A 20056-nucleotide genomic window follows, 5' to 3' on the forward strand; every position below is an offset into this window, starting at 1 on the left:
AGGCTCCAGGCAGGTGTATGTGGCGCCTTTGGGAAGCCCCAGCACAGTGACTGGGGTTCATATCCGTTCACTCCAAGCTGCAGGATAAGGACACGTGATTGAGGCTCTGCATAAAGCCAGGTTCAGGTTCCCTGGCCACCAGAAGACCCACATCTCAGAGAAGTGGGCTTCAGCAAGGTTAGTGAAGAGGAGTTTGAAGACATAGTGAAGAGGAGTTTGAAGCACTGAGAAATAGCTCTTTCTTGAGACTACGAGATCAAATATATCCCAGTCGTGGTCCCCTGGACAAGTGGCAGGCCCTGTGTTCCTGAGGGCTTCCACAGAGTCTGCTGTATCCTACCAGATCATGTTTAATAATCTCACTTCCAGTACAAAAAATGAAATTACATGTGTATATTAATTTTAATAGAGTGTTCTTTCTATGAATTTGAATTTTGCTGTCCAAAAATGCTATTTTTGAGATCTTGTTTAAATTTTTTAATATGATTTTATGAATTTGTCAGTATGAGTCTTGAGTTTTTCCTATGTATTTTTTGATTTTTTTTTTTTTAGGTTTGGCATTTTGTTTTTTGATTGATAATGTGAATTGTTCCAACATGTCACTGTGGTACTGAGATAAACACTCCCAGGTATTTCTTATGTCTATGTTACAGATGGCTTTACTCTCTTTTTCTGGCTTCTGCTAGATCTAAGTTACATTGCTGTCATGTAGAGAGGGTTCGGTCTGATCAAGCATCCACGTTCATTTCATTGCATTTCACTCTTGCGTCACTTCAGAGTCTCTCAGACAGTGGCGAGCAGTTATTGGGACAACAGCATCCCTTTCTTCTTTTTCGGTTTCCGTGTGAATGACCTCAGTGTTTTACCATCTGTGGTAGTGTACACCTTACTTGGAACTTGCATTAAGGTACACAAATATTCAAGTTATGTTATACCTGCATAGTAGTAGTTGTTGGAGCGTGTGTGTGTGTGTGTGTGTGTGTGTGTTATGTGTTTCAATTTTTTTTTTCCCAAGAAAGTTTCTCCTTCTTAGTTTCTGGTTCTTCAGAGCCCCTTCACTGTTAGACACAAAACATATAATGTGTTTGTAGTTGTCTTTGTAATAAGACGTCAGCCATAAAATCACGAAACTGTTTATATCCAAGTGTCCATTGGGAACACTTTATAGTATGATGAACAGAAATTTGAAATGCTCCTTTTTCTGCCGTGTGTCATTGAATTTAACTATATGGTCCATTTCATGTAATCACATAGTGACCTCTTGAAGTAAACAGATATTGGTTTGTTTACAGCAAACTAATGGTGGAAATAATGAATCAATAACCCAAAGGTTTATGGCTGATAATACCTAGCAGTTAACAGATTAAACCTGCATCAAAAGATGTGCATGAGTGAGGGGGAGGGGTGCTGTGCGGGAAGGAACCTAGCGTAGAAGAGACTTCCATTTCTTCTCGTGTCCTCCTCAGCCCAGAGAGCAGTGGGGCTGAAGTTGGAGCTGTTTTTAGTGGTTCCGGAAAAAGAAAGCCAGACGTGGAAATAGCAAGCCTTGTTATTGACTCTGTGCGGCCGGCCACTGGGTTGGCCTCGAGTGGGTGGCTTCCTTCCCATCCCATTTAAATTCTAGGTTAGGTCAGTGTGCACCCATGGAGTGATGACTTAAAGGGGACTTTACTGCTTTTCTTTGAAATTAGTACCCGGATGTTGTTTTTATGCTTGGACTCAGTAATGACTGTGTGGCGGCATCGAAGACGTCTTCAAGATACAAGTGGCTGAAAGGTTTTAAGGCTTTTGTATATTTAGCATAAAAGTAAACAGTGACCAACAGTTGTGAAGTTAGGACTGTTCAGGGGACATTAAGGAAATGAGACTTGGAGGGTGATGGTTATGTTTGGGGAAGAAGTGAAGCAGGGTCAAAGAGGTGTGGTCAGGAGACCCAGCTGGAATGGGAAGGAGGCTGTCAGCATCACAGAGGGGCGTGGCACGTCTGTCTGTCTGTACTGTGCTGATCTCAAGGTGACATAGCAATAAATAGCGTCAAAGTTGTCAAAATATTAAATCTGTCAGTGTAAATCACTTTCAGTATAAACACGTTCAATATCAAGAATGATAAAACTGTAGCTGGAGAGATGGCTCACCTGGTAGAGGACTTACTGCATAAGCATGGGCCCGTCAGATCCCCAGCACTCTCATGAAAAAGCCAGGGTGGCAGCATCCACCTGTAGCCACAGTGCTGGGGCACTGGAGACAGGAGCCCCTCTCCGTGGGGACCACTGGCCAGCCAGTCTGTCGTTTTTATTAGAACTAAAAACAGTTAAGAAACTTATTGTGTGCATTTATACTCAGAGTAACTATTGTACTTATTTACAGTGTTCACAAAGTCAACATATGGATTTTTTTTAAAGTTTTGTTTTAATAAGTCATATATATTATTTGTATAGCTTTCAGGAAAATTTAAGATAATCCTGAGTTACTTTTTTTAAGAAAAATACAGCAACTCAGTCTCCTAGGATCCAGCATGTGTGTAGGAGTTTGAGTCCCTCTCCTTCCCAGGACGTCTTTAAAATCCTGTCTACCAGCCAGCTTTTGTCCCCGCTCCAGGCCTGGCAGCCAGTCACTGCTGTGCTGTCCAGCTCGGGAGTGTAGCCTTTCCCAGAGGAATGCGTAATGCTACCTAATGCGGTATGTGCCCTTTGAATCGGGGACCGTGAGATTCCGTGGTGCGGTGTGGCACTGTTTCCTTCGTCTCTGCGTATAGTGGATTGTGTGTATAGCAGAGTTTATCTGTTCTCCTACTGGAGTAAATGATTAATTTCTGTAAAGTTGTTATTCCATCTTTGGTCCGTTTTATGTCTGCCTCCTTCCCCTTCCTTCCTGCCTGCTGCCCGGCCTAAGCTTTGCCACTCAGCTTTATGTAAGAACGGACTTTGTTTCTACTGAGTGTCTGTTTTGCAGACTTCTACTTCATTATCGTAGCTTCGATTGTTCTCTTCGCTCACTGAGCTTAGTGCTCGCTCTTTTCTCCTTTGTCACAGTGGAGGCTTCGGAAGCATGTCTGGAGCTTCCCTAGAGCTGCGAAGCTCCAGCTGCCACCCACCACCTCCCTGCCTGTGTCCCATCAGTTTGGGCATTTGCTCTTGTTTTCATTTGATCAAAAACATTTTCTGATTTTCTTTTCAATTTCTTTTACTTGGTTATTTAGAAATATGCTGCTTTATGTTCAAGTATTTGGGGATTTCCGAGATCTCTTTCTTCTGTGTATTTCCACTTTAATCTCATTTTGTCAGAGTGCATCCTTTGTGTGGTTTCAATATTTAATGGGGTAGCGTACAGTTAACCCTGGGTAATGCATCGTGTGCTCCAAAACAGTGTTTTCTCGTGCAGTTTCTGAGATGTCAGAAGAGTCGGTCATGCGTGGTCCTGCCATACTTACACTGTTGCTCCATCAGTTGATGACAGGGGTGTGTTGACGCCACTTTATCCCTTCATCTGGAGCTTTTATTAGTTATGTATATACCTGTGATTATTGTCCTGAATTACTGACTATTTTACCATTATGAACTGTTTCTCTGTCTCTTATGGTAGCACACACCGTCCTGTCTGTTTCTGTGATAGAAAATAACCTTGTTTCGTGTAGTTCTTGTTTGCCTGCTGTGCTCTTTCCTCCTTGAACTTCAAACCTAGTTGTGCCTTTGCCTCTACCTTGTGTTTCTTACAGATAGCATGACATTTTTAAAGGTAGTCTAACATCCTTTTGCATTTGATTGGGTTATTTAGTCAATTTCCTTTTTTGTTTTTATTTTTTCTTTTTTTTTAAATATTTATTTATTTACTTATTATGTATACAATATTCTGTCTGTATGTATTCCTGCAGGCCAGAAGAGGGCACCAGACCTCATTACAGATGCTTGTGAGCCACCATGTGGTTGCTGGGAATTGAACTCAGGACCTTTGGAAGAGCAGGCAATGCTCTTAACCTCTGAGCCATCTCTCCAGCCCCCTGTTTTTATTTTTTCTAAAGAGGATTTCTCTGCATAGCCCTGGCTATCCTAGAATTTTCTTTTTAGACAAGGCTAGCCTCAAACTCAGAGATCCACCTGCCTCTGCCTCCCAAGTGCTAGGATTAAAGGTGTGCGCCACCACACCTAGCCCAGTTTATATTTAATATACTTATTTATATGATTGCATTCACATCCATCATTTTGCCATTTATGGTTTATGCAATTCAAATATTTTTGTTTCTTTAAGTTTAATTTTATTTGAGGGGTGGGGCAAGAGAGTGCTGAGACTGGATTCAGCCTGTCAGGTTTGCTCAGCGAGTGCTGTTACCTTCTGAGCCATCTCTCCAACCCTCACTTTGATTTTTTTTTTTTTAAATGTGCAGTTTCGGTTGCTTTGTTGGCTTTTAAGTTTTATGGTTTTAGCTGTCTTGATATCATGCACATAAGTCATTGTTTCCAACAGCTGCCTTTTATGATGTATGAGTGTAGGTGTAGATCTCTCTGTATTTCTGGTCTTTATTGAGCTGCTTGGATCTTTAGATTAAAATTTAACCATTATTTTGAAACTTTTCTATCCCCTTTTCCTGATTCTCTTCTTATTGGGGTATCAAGTGTTTTTTTTTTTTTTTTTTTTTTGTAATTTCTTTCTGTCCTGAAGGTATCTGAAGTTCTGTTCATTTCTGTCTCTCTGATCATTTAATTCCCATTACCTGTCTGTCACTGGTTCTTTCATCTGCCTTTTCAGATCTACCGTGGAGCTTTTCTCTTGTGCCGTTAACCTCGTTAGTCAGGGCACCTACTCTGTAGAGTTCCAGCCCTCTGGAATGTGAGACCCGCGCAGTGATGGAGCCTATGCTCAAACCTGGATGATGCACCCTGGCATTAAAAACAATGTGCCTTCTGCTTTAGTTTCCAGGGTGTCAAATGAGGTCAGCTTGATTCGTATTTAATAAGTCCTATTAATATGTTCTTTCCTAGAAAATCAAATTTTTGGATTTGCATTAATATATCTTAACCAATGATCTAGAGCAGCAGTTTTTGATGCCTTTGGGGGCTGAATATTAGATATCCTGCTTATCACGTATTTACATTATGATTCATAACAGTAGAAAATCACAGTTAAAGAAGTAGCAATGAAATAGTTTTATGGTTGGGGTTAGCACATGAGGAACCGTATATATTAAGGATCACAGCGTTAGGAAGGTTGAAACTGGGGCTTAAACTTGACCTTGACTTTTTCTTACTGTGTTGTTTCCAGACCCAGTCAAGTTTGTCTGCTTTTCTTAAAATGGCTCTGCATTTTGCTTGAAATTCCTTGATAGTTTATCTCTTACAGTGACACACACCCTCATCCTCTCAGCCCAGGCTCCTCTACCTGGTGCTTTCTGTGCATGTCCTTGGCACTCCCAAAGAGGACTTCATGCTCTAAACAGTTTATCGTCTCCACATGACGTCCCTGCCTCCAGCAGGCCCTTGGCCTTGGCATTCTTTTCTGTTCTGCCATTTGTTTATGCTGGGCATGGGCACACTGTTTAGTTTTTTTCTCTTCTGTGCCCCTCCTCATGCTTCCTACCACACCCCACACCCTGCTGGGATTGCAATATCCTCTTTCTTCTTGGCCTTTCCAGGCTCCTTCCCCAGGAACTTTTCCAGAAGCCTGAGCTCTTCGTGTGACTCCCCCTCCTCTGAGCTCTGGCACACCTGGCTTCCTGTATGTACCAGAGCTCCTAGGGCACTGCCTGCTGTGCCATCCTCTGGTCACCTGGCCCACGCAGGGGTCCAGGCGCTCCTATAGTCTCTGTGTTGAGTAGGTCAAAAACGTTTTGTTCCTGTTGTTTCTATTTTTCTTTGTTTTTATTCACTTTTAGAATATGAGTTCCCCAACTCCCTGCATAAGTAGTAATTTTGTTTGTGAAACAGAGATGAAGGTGGACTTTATCAGCTATATCACAGCTAAGAGGTGAACAAAGAGTGAGTTGGAGCTCCATGTGTATCCATTAAGTTCAGATGGAACAAAACTCCCATTGGCACAGAATCATGCCTGCCTGTCTTCAGATAAGTGTTTTACTCAGTTTTGCAGAAATTGAACAGTAAATCATGAACATCCTAGGATAAGTTTGCCAGCATTAGGAAAGTGGCTTGAAGTTAACCTATTTTCACCCTACCTTATTTTCATATAAAAAGACTTAGCTGTTTCTAGGGATATTTCAAGGGCCAGAGACATGGCTCAGAAGGCAAATGCTCTTGTAGTCAGGCCTAATGACCGGAGCTGGATGCCCAGAACCTACGTGGTGGCAGAGAGAATCAACTCTCAGAAGTTGCCCTCTGACTTTTGAGCACAAGTATGTATACATACTCTAAAAATGATGATGATGATAATAAGTATAATAAAACATTTTTAAATGTTCCTAGTGGTAATTTTATAGCAAAGACAGAAAGCTTTTTCTGTAAATATGTAGATAATAAATATACTTAAGCTTTGTAGGTCACATATGGTCTCTACCATCTGATCTTCATTTGGATGTTGTGGTTTACTCTGTGTATTAAGTGTGAGAGTTGTGTGGCTAAGTTCTGGTCAGTAGCAGTAAGAAGAGCGCATGTGAAGGTATAAGACTATTACCTGACAGAAGTGGTGTTGCTGTGTGCCCAGGATGGTGCTGTAACTCCTAACCACGCATCTGTGGAGTGGAAGAAGTAGAACTGTTTGGCCCAGTGCTTAGGGGAGCCATGGCGTGGAGGATGGCATCTAGAGACAGAGTGAATGTCTGTCCCCTGAAGTGGTGATCGCTTCCTGAGAACAACTTAGCTTCTTGTAAAGAATTTATCAGTATTCACTTAGCAGCACGCAATTACCTGGCATATGACAAGAACATGGTTGTACTGACTTTGGAGCAGATTAAAACTGTAGTTGCTTGTTAGGAGGGACTGATGGAGTAAACAGAAGGTAGATTAAGTAAATCTTCAAAGATTCCCTGTTTCTTAGTGCAGGGTATCTTCCATTTAGTTCTGTTCTGTTCTTCGGGGTGCATTCTCTTATAAATCCCCTATTATCTGTAGAAGGTCAGCTATCTAGCTATCACCTTGGAGTAATCATTCCTTTTTACCTGATCAAAATCTTGCATTCGTCTGCCTGAGACTTCTGGCTCAGGTTCATCACTCTGTGCCTTCCACTCTTTCTCCATTCAGCACTTTTCAGTACTGGCATGAGCTGGGCAGACGGCTCCCTAAGTGCTTGCTATCAAAGCATAAGGACCTGAATTCAGATCCCCATAAAAACCCAGATACCGTGGTGCGCATCCATAACCACAGCCGATGAAAGCAGGTGCAGAAGGGAGGAACCTGGGGAAAACACCGGGTCACTGATAGAGACCAGCGGAAGAAGATGGCTGGTGTGGACTTCTCCACACATGCGCACTGAGCAAGCACATCTCTGCACACACATGAGAGAAGGGTTGTTTAGGCCGGGTGGCTTGCAGCCCAGCTCTGGCTCCTGTACTTCTGCGTCGCGTCTGTGGAAACAGCCCTGCGAACTGATTTTACTTACTTGAACTGTAGCAGGATTGACTATTTTTTTATGTTATCTTTTCAGTTCATCAGAATGCGATTTATCTTAATTTTGGTTTTGGTTGTAGAGGTTGGCGATTTGAAGGAGCTGCAGACACTAGACATTTCTACCAATCGTTTGCTAGCTTTGCCCGAGAGGCTTCACCTGTGCCTTTCTCTGCAGTACCTCACTGTGGACCGCAATCGCCTGTGGTGTGTGCCGCGCCATCTCTGCCAGCTGCCCAGCCTCAACGAGCTCTCCATGGCTGGAAACCGTCTTGCATTTTTGCCACTTGGTAAGTGTTGCGGTCATATGACAGAATCGACTAGCCAATACGTAAAACACAACATGCTTCTTTAACTAGGATGGGTTGGTTTCTTCCTGTGTCTCCTGATGAGTCCTCTAGAAATCCGTTTCTGGCATGATTATTACCAGGTGACAAGTGAAGTTATTTTAGTCAGAGATGTTGCTGTTCGTGAACCTTCACCCTCCGTCCTCGGCCTCCCAAGTGCTGGGGCTGCAGGCATGTGCCACCATGCCTAGCTCAGGAATCCCACACTTCCAAAGACAGTGCTGTCCAGAATACGCCTGCTATGAGGTTATCGTGCGCAGGGAACTAGTGTGTACGTGACTGTCAGTCTGACAGCCTTGAGCACTGTGAGCAGCTGACGGCTAGAACAGTACACCTGCTGCTTCCTGTTTCCCCTTCTCCCTCGGCTGTGCGTGTTAGGCAAGCCCTCTGTCCTCACCATGTAACCCAAATCCCAAATCTGCCTGTTTAGATATTGGCTCCTACCTTGGAAAACTACTTTTGAGTATTGTAAGTACTAAAGCCAGAAAAATCTGACTTCAAAACTTTGAAGACTTTAAAGCTGATTAAATTGCCTACTGTGCTAGAAATGCCACCACGGCTAATAAAAGCCTGTCCTCTGTCGGTTTCTGTAGTTGGCCCTTTTTGACCTGTTACATGTCAGATGCCATAGGTCTTTAATAATATGGTACATTTATTTCACATAGAGCTAAACTATTTTTTCAACTTCTAAGAAACAAAAGTCAAAAAAACGAAGCCATGTAGGACTCCAAACTGTTGTAATTTTACTCATAGAAACATCTTATAGTCATGATTTATCTCTGAGGACAATGAAGTAAATAGTTCACCAGCTTCTGAAAGGAAATGTTGGCCAATGTAATTCATTTCATCAGTTCCCAATTCCAAGTCTCTTCATGAACTCTTTAAAATATTAAAAACACTAAAATCAATTCACATAATAAAAACTGCTAAATTTAAGGAGATTAATTTCCCACAAATATATTCCACAATTATAAAATTAACAAATTAACATAAAGCCATTTCAAAACAACCTATATTCCTAAGAAATTAGAGCTTTTTGAGTGAAGATATAAATATTTAAAGAGTAAACATACCTGCTGGACTAAAGAGAACACAGAACAGTTACAGGGCCAGGTACCTCGCACAGTACAGAGGCGGCTGCACCACTTCACAGCGTGTGCCCTGTAGAAATTGCCGAGGTTCACCATCATGTCTGCAGGCCACAGATGACAATCTCCATCCCGCACAGTTTATGGGTGAGAATTCTAAAGACGTGTGCAGTAGGCGACTGAAAAGCGAGGAGACACGTTACGTTCATGCTCTTAAACATGTCTCGTGCTCAAGACCCTTCCTACCCCACAGTAGCCACCAGAACCTTTGGACCAGTTCCTAATGGCTCTCAGTCACATGACTAGCAGGATGGTGTGGTCAGTGCTGGTGATAAAGGAAGGAAGGTAGGGATGAGAGGGAGGGGGGACAAGAGTAAATCATTTCATTTCTGCAGCATAAAGCTCAGCTTGCAAATGTAATGCCAGAGTTCAGGGTAAAACTGCAAATTCTCCTGTAAGCAACCTTGAACTTTTCTTGATTTGACTGTCAGATGTTACCAGAAACAGATGAGCTTGTTAAGTCTGGTGTCACCTCTACAAGTCCCTCTTATCATCATCATCACCGTCAACACTGTCCGTGTAAGGCGTGGTCCCATTAGAAGCTGCATGTGTGAGCGCTGTTGTCTGCACTAATGTAACTGTGCATTAATAGAACGTGTCAGTTACTGTGTGCTGTCTCCTGAGCCGAGCGTTCTGTTTCATTGCTGCACATGTCCTCTCTAATTGTCATGAAAGTTACTGCAAACCCATCGAGAAACTAATTTTACAGACGTAAGAGTAGGTACGGAACCTGCCTAGAGTTGTGCTAGTCACAGAGCTGCATCGCAGAGATGGTCCTCCCGCCTCGACACATGCTCTCCGTGTTCCAGAACTGGTCTGTGTGAGAGGGCACCATACTGAAAGTGGCCATCTCCATGACCAGGTTTCACTCTGCCATTTCAGCCTCATCTGGCCAATTCTTGGCAGCATCTGCTGCTACAGGCTACGTCCTGCCTTGTTTGTGGTGCTGCCCTTCCTCTCTGTCTCAGCTTCCCTTTTCACAGAGCTGCACTTGCCTGCAGGTTGCTCCCGCTCTGAGTCCTGGGTCCTCACGCCCTTGGTCATTCCTCACTGCCCATTCCTGTCTGTGTTTCAGTAGTGGCAGCTTTCGGTCATCTGCTGTGCCATCTTACTGTGCCTCATGCTCACAGTAGGATTTCTGTGAGTTTGAGGTCAATTTAGACCACTGCGTAAGACTTTGTGTCCATGATGACGACGATGATGTCAGTATCGATGATGATCTTTTTAAGTGTATACATTTGGAATCTTCCTTTGACTCTTATGATAAACTAGAGCCATCCAATTCTAAGAATGATCTGAGAACATGCAGCTGTTAGTGTTCCCTTTTAGAAATTTAGCAGATATGAATGCTTCTTTATGGTCATTCAGACAGACAGACACACACACACAGAGTTTCCAGGCAATAAAAAGTGGTGTGTTTCGTCATGCTGCTTAGAGCTTGTCCTAGAAGCATAGGTCTTGTGAGATGTGTACTGGGATGTCTCTGTGAGAGAGATAGGGAGCCACTTACTGAAGTCCAGCTGGAGGGTCTCTTACGCAGCTGTCATGCGCAGCTCCAGCAGCTGGCTGTACGGAGTACGGATGACATGGATTGTTGCAGCACTGTGGCCCCATTAGCTGTCTTTAGTCACCTGTGATCCTGTCAAAACCACTGGGCCTCGCTGACTGTGTTCTCCTGAGATGAAAAGATGCGTCAGAAGGAAGGATGCTCTATTATTACTGTACACTGACAGCTGAATGACAGGTGAGCCTACAGACAGGCTCTGCACAGTTGTGACTGTCAGCACAGGAGCCTCGTGCTGGGAAAGTTAGCAGCAGTCTCAAAACTTGCATTTTTGCTGTTGACTTGATACAGTGAGGTTGACAGACTAAGTCACAGGATTGTGATTTCGCCTCTCAGCTTCTGAGAGTTCAGGGGACGAGAAAAAAAGCTTTCTCCCGGGTGCTCCTTCCTGGCCTGCTTTGCATAATTAGTCAGCCTAATTATTTGGGAATGTCTACTACTTGTTCCCTGTTGAATAATAGATGCAAGGGGCCGTTTGCTAGGCACAGACTGGCTGTTGGAAAGCGTGTCTTAGCTCTCTGAAAGTGCTGGAGAAGGAAACAAAGGTGAACTACTGTAGCAGGCTAACTTTTTATTAAATGTTTCTATAGAAAACAGTAAGTTAGGGTCAACCAGAAGGCCCAGGTAGTAAAAGTGCTTGCCATCCAGCCTGAATCCCTGAGATTGATCCCTGGAACCCACATGGTAAAAGGAAAGACCTGACTCTTTCTCTCTCTCTCTCTCTCTCTCTCTCACACACACACACACACACACGCACACGCACACACACATAGAAAATAATTTTTAAAAATTGTGAATTATTTCTTTTGAAAGATTTACTTATATTTTATGTGTGTGTTTTGCCTGCATATATATGTGTGTACCACATGTGTGCCTGGTACTCTGAGGCCAGAAAAGGGAATTAGATTTCCTAGAACTGGGGTTACAGACAGTTATGAGCTGCCACATGGGTTCTGGGAATTGAACATGGGTCCTATACAAGAATAGCAAGTGCTCTTAGCTGCTGAGTCATTTTTCTATACCCCAGTGGATAAATCCTTAGGAATATTTGGCATGTGACATTGAGGTTTACAAAATAACCAGTGTATAACTTACCATGGAAAAAGCCCAGAAGTTAGTAGAGCCTAGTAATGAGAAATGATCTGGGCTCCCAGACCAGCCTCGGAATTGTCCCTTGGAGAGAGCAGTCATGAAATGTTAGCTTTCCTGGGAAGTTGTGACCAGTGCTACAATGTGATGGTAGCTCCTGGACTGTCTCCTACACTGTCCATCTGCAGCACAGACAGAGGACACTGGGGGTTTGCCTACTTGCTTTGAAAGAACTGGCTGTTCTATTAGGTAAAAACCAGACATGGCACGTTAGTGTTATAGCCCAGCTCCCGTGGTTTTAAACATGTACCAAAGCAAGCCCCTCCCTTCCCATGCCAATGGAGCGTGGAAATGCCAGGTGTGGTACTTGTACATACTGTTCGTATTGCTTCTTATTTATTCCCACTTTCTCCATATTTGCTGAGAAACCAGCACTTGCTACTTAAGAGTTTTTTATTTCTTTATTTTAAATCCACACAGTAAAACCAATCAGACTGCAAACCACTATTGGAGCTGGATTGAAACTAATAGCTTCATGTTTTAATTTTAGCTTGTACATAAAAAGATTAAAATGTGTATTTATGAAATACCCTGTGATGTTCTGATGCATGTGTCAATTGATAAGTTCCATGATCCCAGACTCAGAGGTGCTCGTCAACTCTAGTCCACTGCACTGTAAATGTGTGGATGCAATGAAGAACTGGTGCCTTGAGAGCCTTGTGTAGTGGGAGTTAAATGCCAAGTTTATGGCCTTAAGTAAGTGGGAACACTAGCAAATTTGTTCTAGTGGAAACAGACAGTCCCAGGAGTTGGAGTTAGGACTACATTTGACCCCAAAGTGTGATAAGTACAATCTATAGGGAAACTTAAATATGAAGCTAAAATTGTATTCTGTAGGAATAATGTTGGCTAAGTCTGTAATCAAAGGAGAAATATTAATGAAATAAAAAACTGAAAAGAAATTAATTATGAGTAGAAAACCGAAAAGAAAGCTTTGATCATAAAGTCCAAAAATTAGTAGTGGAAAGACATGAGAGAATTAGTCTATTCATTAAAACTATAAATATCTTACTTAAAGCATGAAGTTTTAATTCTGGAATCCAAATGTCTTCAAGAAAATGGATGTTCAGGTCTCGGGACATAGCTCAGGCTAAGCACTCGAGTTCAAGCCCCAGTCCCTTGTGAAAAGCTAGGTTGTGCTTACACACTTGTCGGCCGGGCACCAGGTGTGCCCACACACTTGTCAGCCGGGCACCAGGTGTGCCCACACACTTGTCGGCCGGGCACCAGGTGTGCTCACACACTTGTCGGCCGGGCACTAGGTGTGCTCACACACTTGTCAGCCCAGCACAAGGGAGAGTGAGGCAACCTAGCCTACTAGGTGAGCTCTTTGCCAGTAGAGACCCTGCCTCAGAAAACATGCTGTTAGCACCTGAGGAATGACATCCCAGGGTGACCTCTGACCTCCACACACATGCGCATCCATGAGAAAGGGGAGGAGGGAGGGAGGAGAGAGCAAGCACAGAAAATGGATAATTGACGTCCAGTGCTCCCTTTTGTAAGTACTTGTAATAAAAAATCATTTTCCTTGTCTGGTTCCTTTCTACTGTCTCCTAATAGGGCTACATCGTCCTCCCAAATCGTTTGCTCTGGCTTTAAATTTTCTTAGAGAATTAGCACGGATTATTTAATGTGGCTTCTGCAAACATGGGCCAGATGTTGACTTTCTGTGCTAGTGTGTAATGAGAAAGGAAGGACGCTGAGATTAACCGAGCTTTATATGGACAAATATGTATTTTTTGCTAAGCCTGAGTAGGATTTGGTGGTGTGGAAAAAGATTGGGATGAAAAAAATCAAGCCCTGTTCTCTTGAAAGTATCAATTAAAAACAAAACAAAGCCAGATGGGTGCCACATGTCTGTAATCCCTGCTCTTGTGTGGTGGAGGCAGGAGAACTGGGAGTTCAAGGCCATCCTCAGTCACATCATGAGCCTGAGCATCCTGGACCGTATAACATCCCATCTCAGGCGAGCCTGGATCTGGACCCTCGGCAGCAAAGCTTTTGGTTACTTTGGTTCTAGTATTAACAGAGTTGTAGATTGGTGACAAGAATGTGCAGTGCTGGCAGAGTCTGGATGATGTCGTCAGTTGACTTAAAAGCAGGAATCTGAAATTCCAGCAGGCATCGTTCTGAAGTTCTTAAGTTCAAAGTGAGTCCAGTTCGGAATGCCTTGTCTCCGAGACAGTCTGCTCTTTGGCTGTCGGCCACAGCACTGAACAACGTGTTGTTCTGAGTCCGCAAGTCTCTGCCATGCTGGGTGGATTAGCACATGTCCCTCCATGAAATATTCCCTGAAGGAGATTTTCCTACCCTTGTTGCATCTGTCCGAAATCTGAGTCAGAACTTACCTGCTAGGCTTCTGGTCTTTGAAAGGAAGCAGAGATGTTTTCCTCATCAGTTGCTTCCTTGGCAGTGCCCCTTGCAGAGCCAGATCTGACTTCCAAGCTGGATGCCTGGGGTATGTATTTCCCCCAGGAGCCCTTCCTCCTCTGAGCAGTGCTGTCCCTCACCCATCATGCTGAAACAGGCACTTCTGCTGGTAGTTCCAGCGCTGCAGTTTAATCCTCTGTTATTTGATTATCAGTAATAGGGGCAATAGGAACACATTTCATAGCACTATTGTAAGAATTCTGTAAGATACATGTAAAAGCACACAACTCTATAATTATTCATAAATATCCAATCAGTATGAGCTATTTTTGCTCTAGAATCAGACTATAAAGAAGGGTAGGAGTCGTGTCTTGATTTTTGTGCCCCAAAGTGCCTTGCACAGTCCCTAACTCAGTGCTTATGGGTTCTGTCACTTGATCTGATGTGGACACAAAGATCCTGCCTCGAGTGTGAGTGTTTAAACCAGCACCAGAGGAAGCCTCCACCGTTCAGTTTATTTAGTAGCTGTTTATGACCTACAGAGTAGGAAGCATCTCATTACACCAGAATCTACTGTGAAAGGGCTTTATAAAATCTCTGTGTGTGTTTATCAAATTCAGATTATCAGGGTATTAGCAAGTGCTTTATCCACTGAGCCATCTTGCTAACCCTGAAGTTTTATCTTGTAAAAGTTGAATATGCCAGAGTGACTATGGCTGTGTAAAAGATGTAATGGAGGCTGGAGAGATGGCTCAGAGGTTAAGAGCATTGCCTGTTCTTCCAAAGGTCCTGAGTTCAATTCCCAGCAACCACATGGTGGCTCACAGCCATCTGTAATGGGGTCTGGAGCCCTCTTCTGGCCTGCAGGCATACACACAGACAGAATATTGTATACATAATAAAAAGATGTAATGGAGTCTGGTGTGTGGGTCTGTGTTCAAAGAAGGTAGCCCCTAAAAGAATTCATTGTTTTGGAGAAGTGGCTGAAGTGTCCTTGTCACTTAGGGGTTCGTATAGGCGATTTAACTTCATTTGAAAGTCATTTTGAAATAGCCTGTAAATTGTTCTAAATTTGCTGTGTGGGAAACCCTGTGTTTTATAGCATTGGAAATGGTGGAATTCAGCCTGGTTGTCTGGCGTACTGAACTCTGATGGCTGGTTTGATGCTGACAGAGGATTGCGAGCAGCCAATTTGGATCTGCTGCTTTGATGCTTCGGTTTCTTTGGTCCCACTTTATTGTTTAAAAGACCTTATTATTCCTCTTTCGATAAGCAAATGACTTTTATACTAGTCAGGGTATAATAAACACAGCCCTGCTCTGTTCTGGCATGCATCCCTCTGTGCTTGTTCATACTGTGTGGTTAAGAGAGCCATAGCCGGAACACATAGGAGCTTTTTGTTCCTACAGCCATGTGGTCTGCATATGCCAGAGCCTTGAGGTTGAAATAATGAAAAGAACGGGGCTCTGTGCAGGACTTCTAGCTTTGCCAGTTTTTAAGCAATAAACTTTGATCTGTGAGTCTGTAAGAAGGAGCTACTTGAGGGTGTGGTATAGTTTTTTCAAAAGCCACCTGAAGCCGGCTGGTGGTGATGCAGCACCTTGGAGGCAGAGGCCGGTGGATCCCTGGGAGTCGAGGCTAGCCTGGTCTACAGAGTGAGCTCTAGGACAGCCAGGTCTATTACACAGAGAAAAAACAAAAACAACCCTATGCCCCCACCCCGCAAAGCCAACTGGAAAGTTATTAATGGCTTTAAAATCTGGGCAGTCAGGTAACTAACTGTATGCTTTCTAAGTTTTACATATTGAACCTTTTTTTCACAAGGCTTTGTTGTGGTGGTGGTGATGGGGTGTGTGTGTGTGTGTGTGTGTGTGTGTGTGTGTGTGTTTGGTTTTTTTTTTTGTTTTTTGTTTTTTGTTTTTTTTTTTTTTTGAGACAAGGTCTCTCTACATAGCCCTGGTTGTCCTAAAACTCATTATGTAAACCAGGCTGGCCTCTAACTCACAGAGATCTGCCTGCCTTTGCTTCCTGGGTACCATAAGAAGTTTTAAGAAATGTTCTTCTATGGTGTTTATTTAGCATAAGGTATTGGTGCATTATTGGTAGTAAATAATGTTAGTCAAATGAAAAAAAACCCTGTTATCTTGTTAACTAGTAGGTCAATAGTCTCTTCCAAAATCTATTACTGAGTGAAGCTCTTTCTGTGTTAAGAATGTAGGAACCAGGCCTGGCAGATGACTCAGTGGTTAAGAGCTCTGTCTGGTCTTCCAGAGACCCAGGTTCAATTCCCAGTACCCATGTGACAGCTCAAACCTACCTGTAATTCCAGTTCAGGGCTTCTGACACCCTCACACAGACATAACATGCAGGCAAAACACCAATGATCATAAAATTAAAATACTACATATAAAATATTTGTTTTGTTTAAGAATATAAGAACTAAGCCAGGCTTTAGCAATAGAAGGACTGAAGCAGGAGGATTGTTATGAGTTTGACAACAGGTTAGTGCAGGGACAGTCTCTAGGCTCTTCTATGTAGCAGATACTCATACTTCAGCCTCATTACCTTAAAATGCCGATCCTGTGTGGCTGTGAGTCTCACCAGCGGACTTTATTCTGGCCAGCTGATAGCATGCTTTTCTAAGGTTGCCAGAGCACAGCCTGGGACCTTGCCAGACATGGAGTTGTCTCGCCCTCACCAGCAGGCTGTGCTGTGTCAGCTAAAACAGCTGCCTGGCTCTCTTCAGTCTCCGCCCTCCCTTTCTGATCTCTGCACACTCAGAAGAGGGAGGAAAGTGACCAAGCTCTGCTGAGCACCGGTTACTGTGCAGGCAGTCAAGCCTGGCGCCATAAACACCAGTGTCATAGACTCAGCAATCTGAGCTGTTACAGTGCCATCCTCATGGTCCAGCAAAGGAAGATGCTCTGAATCATAAATCTGTTACCAAGTAGAGAGCCGGGATCCAGGCTCAGTTCTGACTCCAAACACACTAAGAGCATGTTATTACAACCCTCTCTCCCTCCCTCTCCCTTCTTCTTTTCTCCTCTCTCCCTCCCTCCTCTTTCCTTTCCTTCCTTCTTTCCTTCCTTCCTCTCTCTCTCTCTCTCTCTCTCTCTCTCTCTCTCTTCCTTCCCCCTCACCAATTGTGCTACTTGTAAATATTAAGAAGCATTAATATGTAATAGATTTTAAGACAGTTGATACTAGTTTTGATTCAGCTATGGCACAAGATTGTACCTACTGTTAGGGGCATATATGATAAATTAGAAAGTGCTCAGGAAGTGCTGGCCAGATTCTCCCTAAGATAAAATGTAAAGCAAATACTATTTTTAAACCATTAACTAGTAGTCTTTCCTCCATAAAACAAGGAGAGGAGAGAAGGCTAAACTGTGTATAAAGCAGCAAGTGTCAGTGTGTATTTAACTTGGTGGTGTGATCTCTGCGTGTCACCTCATTTAGTGTGCACAGGAGCTCCTGTGGTGTATGGGAACAGAGGGGTGCTTTCTCTGCCATGTCCCATCTGTGTCCTTGGCTTGAAGGGTGAATCATCCCCTCCGGAGCTGCAGCCGCCTGTTCTTTCTATGCAATTAAAGTGTAGAAAAGGGTTAGTGCCCCTGCTGCATGCCAAAGAAAGTTCTCTCTTAATTGGCCACACTTTCCAGTGTGTCACTTACTAATAATAATGAGAATAATAACTGTCATATACTAGAGAAGGCTCTGTGCCAAGAGTCCTGCTTGATCATTTATAAACCTAGTCATTCTTACCAAACTTAGGAGACAGTTTTATTTTCTCTATTATACAGATGAGATCCTAAGCCCACATATCTAGTAAGTAGAAGAATGAAGATTCAAAATCAGGCTGGCGGACTCCTGTCTCTACTTTTTGAATTATTAGTGTGCGTCATGCCTCTCCACTGCTCGAGTCCAAGCCAAGAATCTTCATTTTCTTTCCTTGAATTCCCCCCACCCCCACCTCGCACCCTCTGAGGGGCTCTGAAAGGCAAATCTGAGACTAGAGGCCATTTATGGTTTTGATTTTGTTTCATTTTGTTTTGTTTTGTTTTTGAGGCAGGTTCTCACTACATAGTCTTAACTGGCCTGGAACTTGCTATATACACCAGGCTGGCCTTGAACTCATAGAGATCCATCTGCCCAAGTGCTGGGATTAAAAGGCGTGCACCACCACGAGCAGCCTATTTACAATATATAAACGAAGCAAATTTCTGTTTGTGTTTATAACCTTTGTCAGAGGAATTGTGAGGAAATGGGTATTTTAGTGGATTTCTGAGGCCTCCTCTGGTGTTAATGGAATATGGTATTGGTCAGTTGATATTTTTCTCACCTGCTTTGGTAAGTGTAAAGTTTCAGTTCACTAAGAGAGCAGTTTTCAATATTTTGGTACATACGTATCTTAATACTTTAAAAGTATGCTGCATAGTCATTTACACTTCAGATTCTTTTCCTATGAGCCTTGTCCCTGATAATGCTGAAGCTCAAGGACCAGGCGGTGTTGACCATTAGCACAGGTGCTGACGTCACAGCCATGTTTGGAGCTTGAGTGAGCAGCAGTTAGAGAGTCTGGATTCTGAGTACTTAGTGATTTTTTTCCTCTTGATGATCTTCGAGATTTCTTAGTATTATTTGTGTGCAGTGTGCTGTGTGCATGTGTGGAGGTCAGAGAGCAGCTGGCAGGCTTGGCTCTCTCCTTCTACTGTGTAGGTCCTGAGGATGGCACTCGGGTCCTCAGACTTGGCAGCAAGCACCTAAGCTATCTTAGAAATCTTTCTTTTTTTCTTTGTGGTCGAAAGGTAAGCAAAAAATTTCCAGAAATGGAAAAATAAATTACTAGCTAAACATAAACATTTAATGCTAAAGTATTTTATGCTAAACCCCAAAATAGAGTCCAGCTGAATGATGAGGGAGGGAGATCAGACATGGAGGGAGCGTTCTTGCTAAGTTGACTTAGCAGGGCTCTTCATTAAAATTGGATTTTGCAAGGAAGTACACAGAGGGAGGGAAGTAACAGAAGGTTCAAGAACTTGACTGAAGTTCACCCAAGCAAAGGTTCTTTATCAAAGGGCGGAAGGAGGGGCTGAGGCAATGACTTAGTAGGTAAAATGTTTGCTGTATAAACCTGAGGAACTGAGTTCAGATTCCCAGCACTCACATAAGAGGAAGGCTTGGTAGTGTAGGCAGTGCTGGGCATGGGGGCGGAGTCTAGAGGATCTCTGGAGCACACTGGCCAGCCAGTGTAGCCAAGCTGGTGAGTGCCACCTCAGTGAGAGGCCCCGAAGACATCCAACATCAGTCTCTGGCCTACAGAAACACAAAGGAGAGGGTCAGAGATGGCTCCGTGGTTAAAAGCATTGGCTGCTCATTCAGAGGATGCAGGTTCACTCTCAGCACCCACATGGTGATCCACAAACGTCACAACTCCAGTTCTAGTGGTTCCAGCGCCCTTTTCTGGCCTCTGCAGTCACTGCACATGTAGTACAGAGACATGGACTCCGGAACACACACATACACATAAAAGTAAAATCCAGTTTTGGGATGCAAAGTCATTTTGGTTAGCTTGACCTATCACCTTAGTTTGTATAACATTTTCTAAAGATAAAGAAGGGAAATGAGGTCCCTATGAGAGACAGTTGGAATTGTCTAAAATGTCAGAGAAGTCTTACATGAGAGGAGATCAGATATTCTGCTCCTGATCATTTCATCCCCCAGTTTAAAAATCAAAGTCTAGATTAAGTAAGTTCTCCACACCATGTTTTCTGACACAAAGCCAACATTACAACTGCCGTAGATATACACCCAGAATTAAACATTCCCTTTCTTTCTTCCAAAGTAGAAACTTGGCGTTATTCATGATGTTATACATTACATTTTGTATTTCATGTTATAACAGCGCCCTCCTAAAGGAATTATAGCCCT

General features: G+C 43.2%; 1 protein-coding gene across 4 annotated transcripts in view; it reads left to right on the forward strand.

Annotated features, from left to right (window-relative positions):
* Lrrc28 (leucine rich repeat containing 28) overlaps positions 1–20056 on the forward strand; it is a 101985-nt gene that overhangs the window by 57136 nt on the left and 24793 nt on the right. For 2 of the 4 annotated variants that reach the window (XM_041657960.1, XM_041657971.1), the window contains one exon: positions 7631–7837. The exons of 1 other annotated variant lie outside the window; for it this stretch is intronic. In XM_041657960.1, coding sequence (XP_041513894.1) covers positions 7631–7837 — 207 coding nt within the window. The remainder of the gene's footprint in view (positions 1–7630; positions 7838–20056) is intronic. One more of the 4 variants, XM_041657979.1, reaches the window with a different exon arrangement.

Source organism: Microtus oregoni, unplaced genomic scaffold (assembly GCF_018167655.1).
Source record: "Microtus oregoni isolate MIOR12 unplaced genomic scaffold, Mior012 000000F_ref0000247, whole genome shotgun sequence".
Classification (NCBI taxonomy): domain Eukaryota; kingdom Metazoa; phylum Chordata; class Mammalia; order Rodentia; family Cricetidae; genus Microtus; species Microtus oregoni.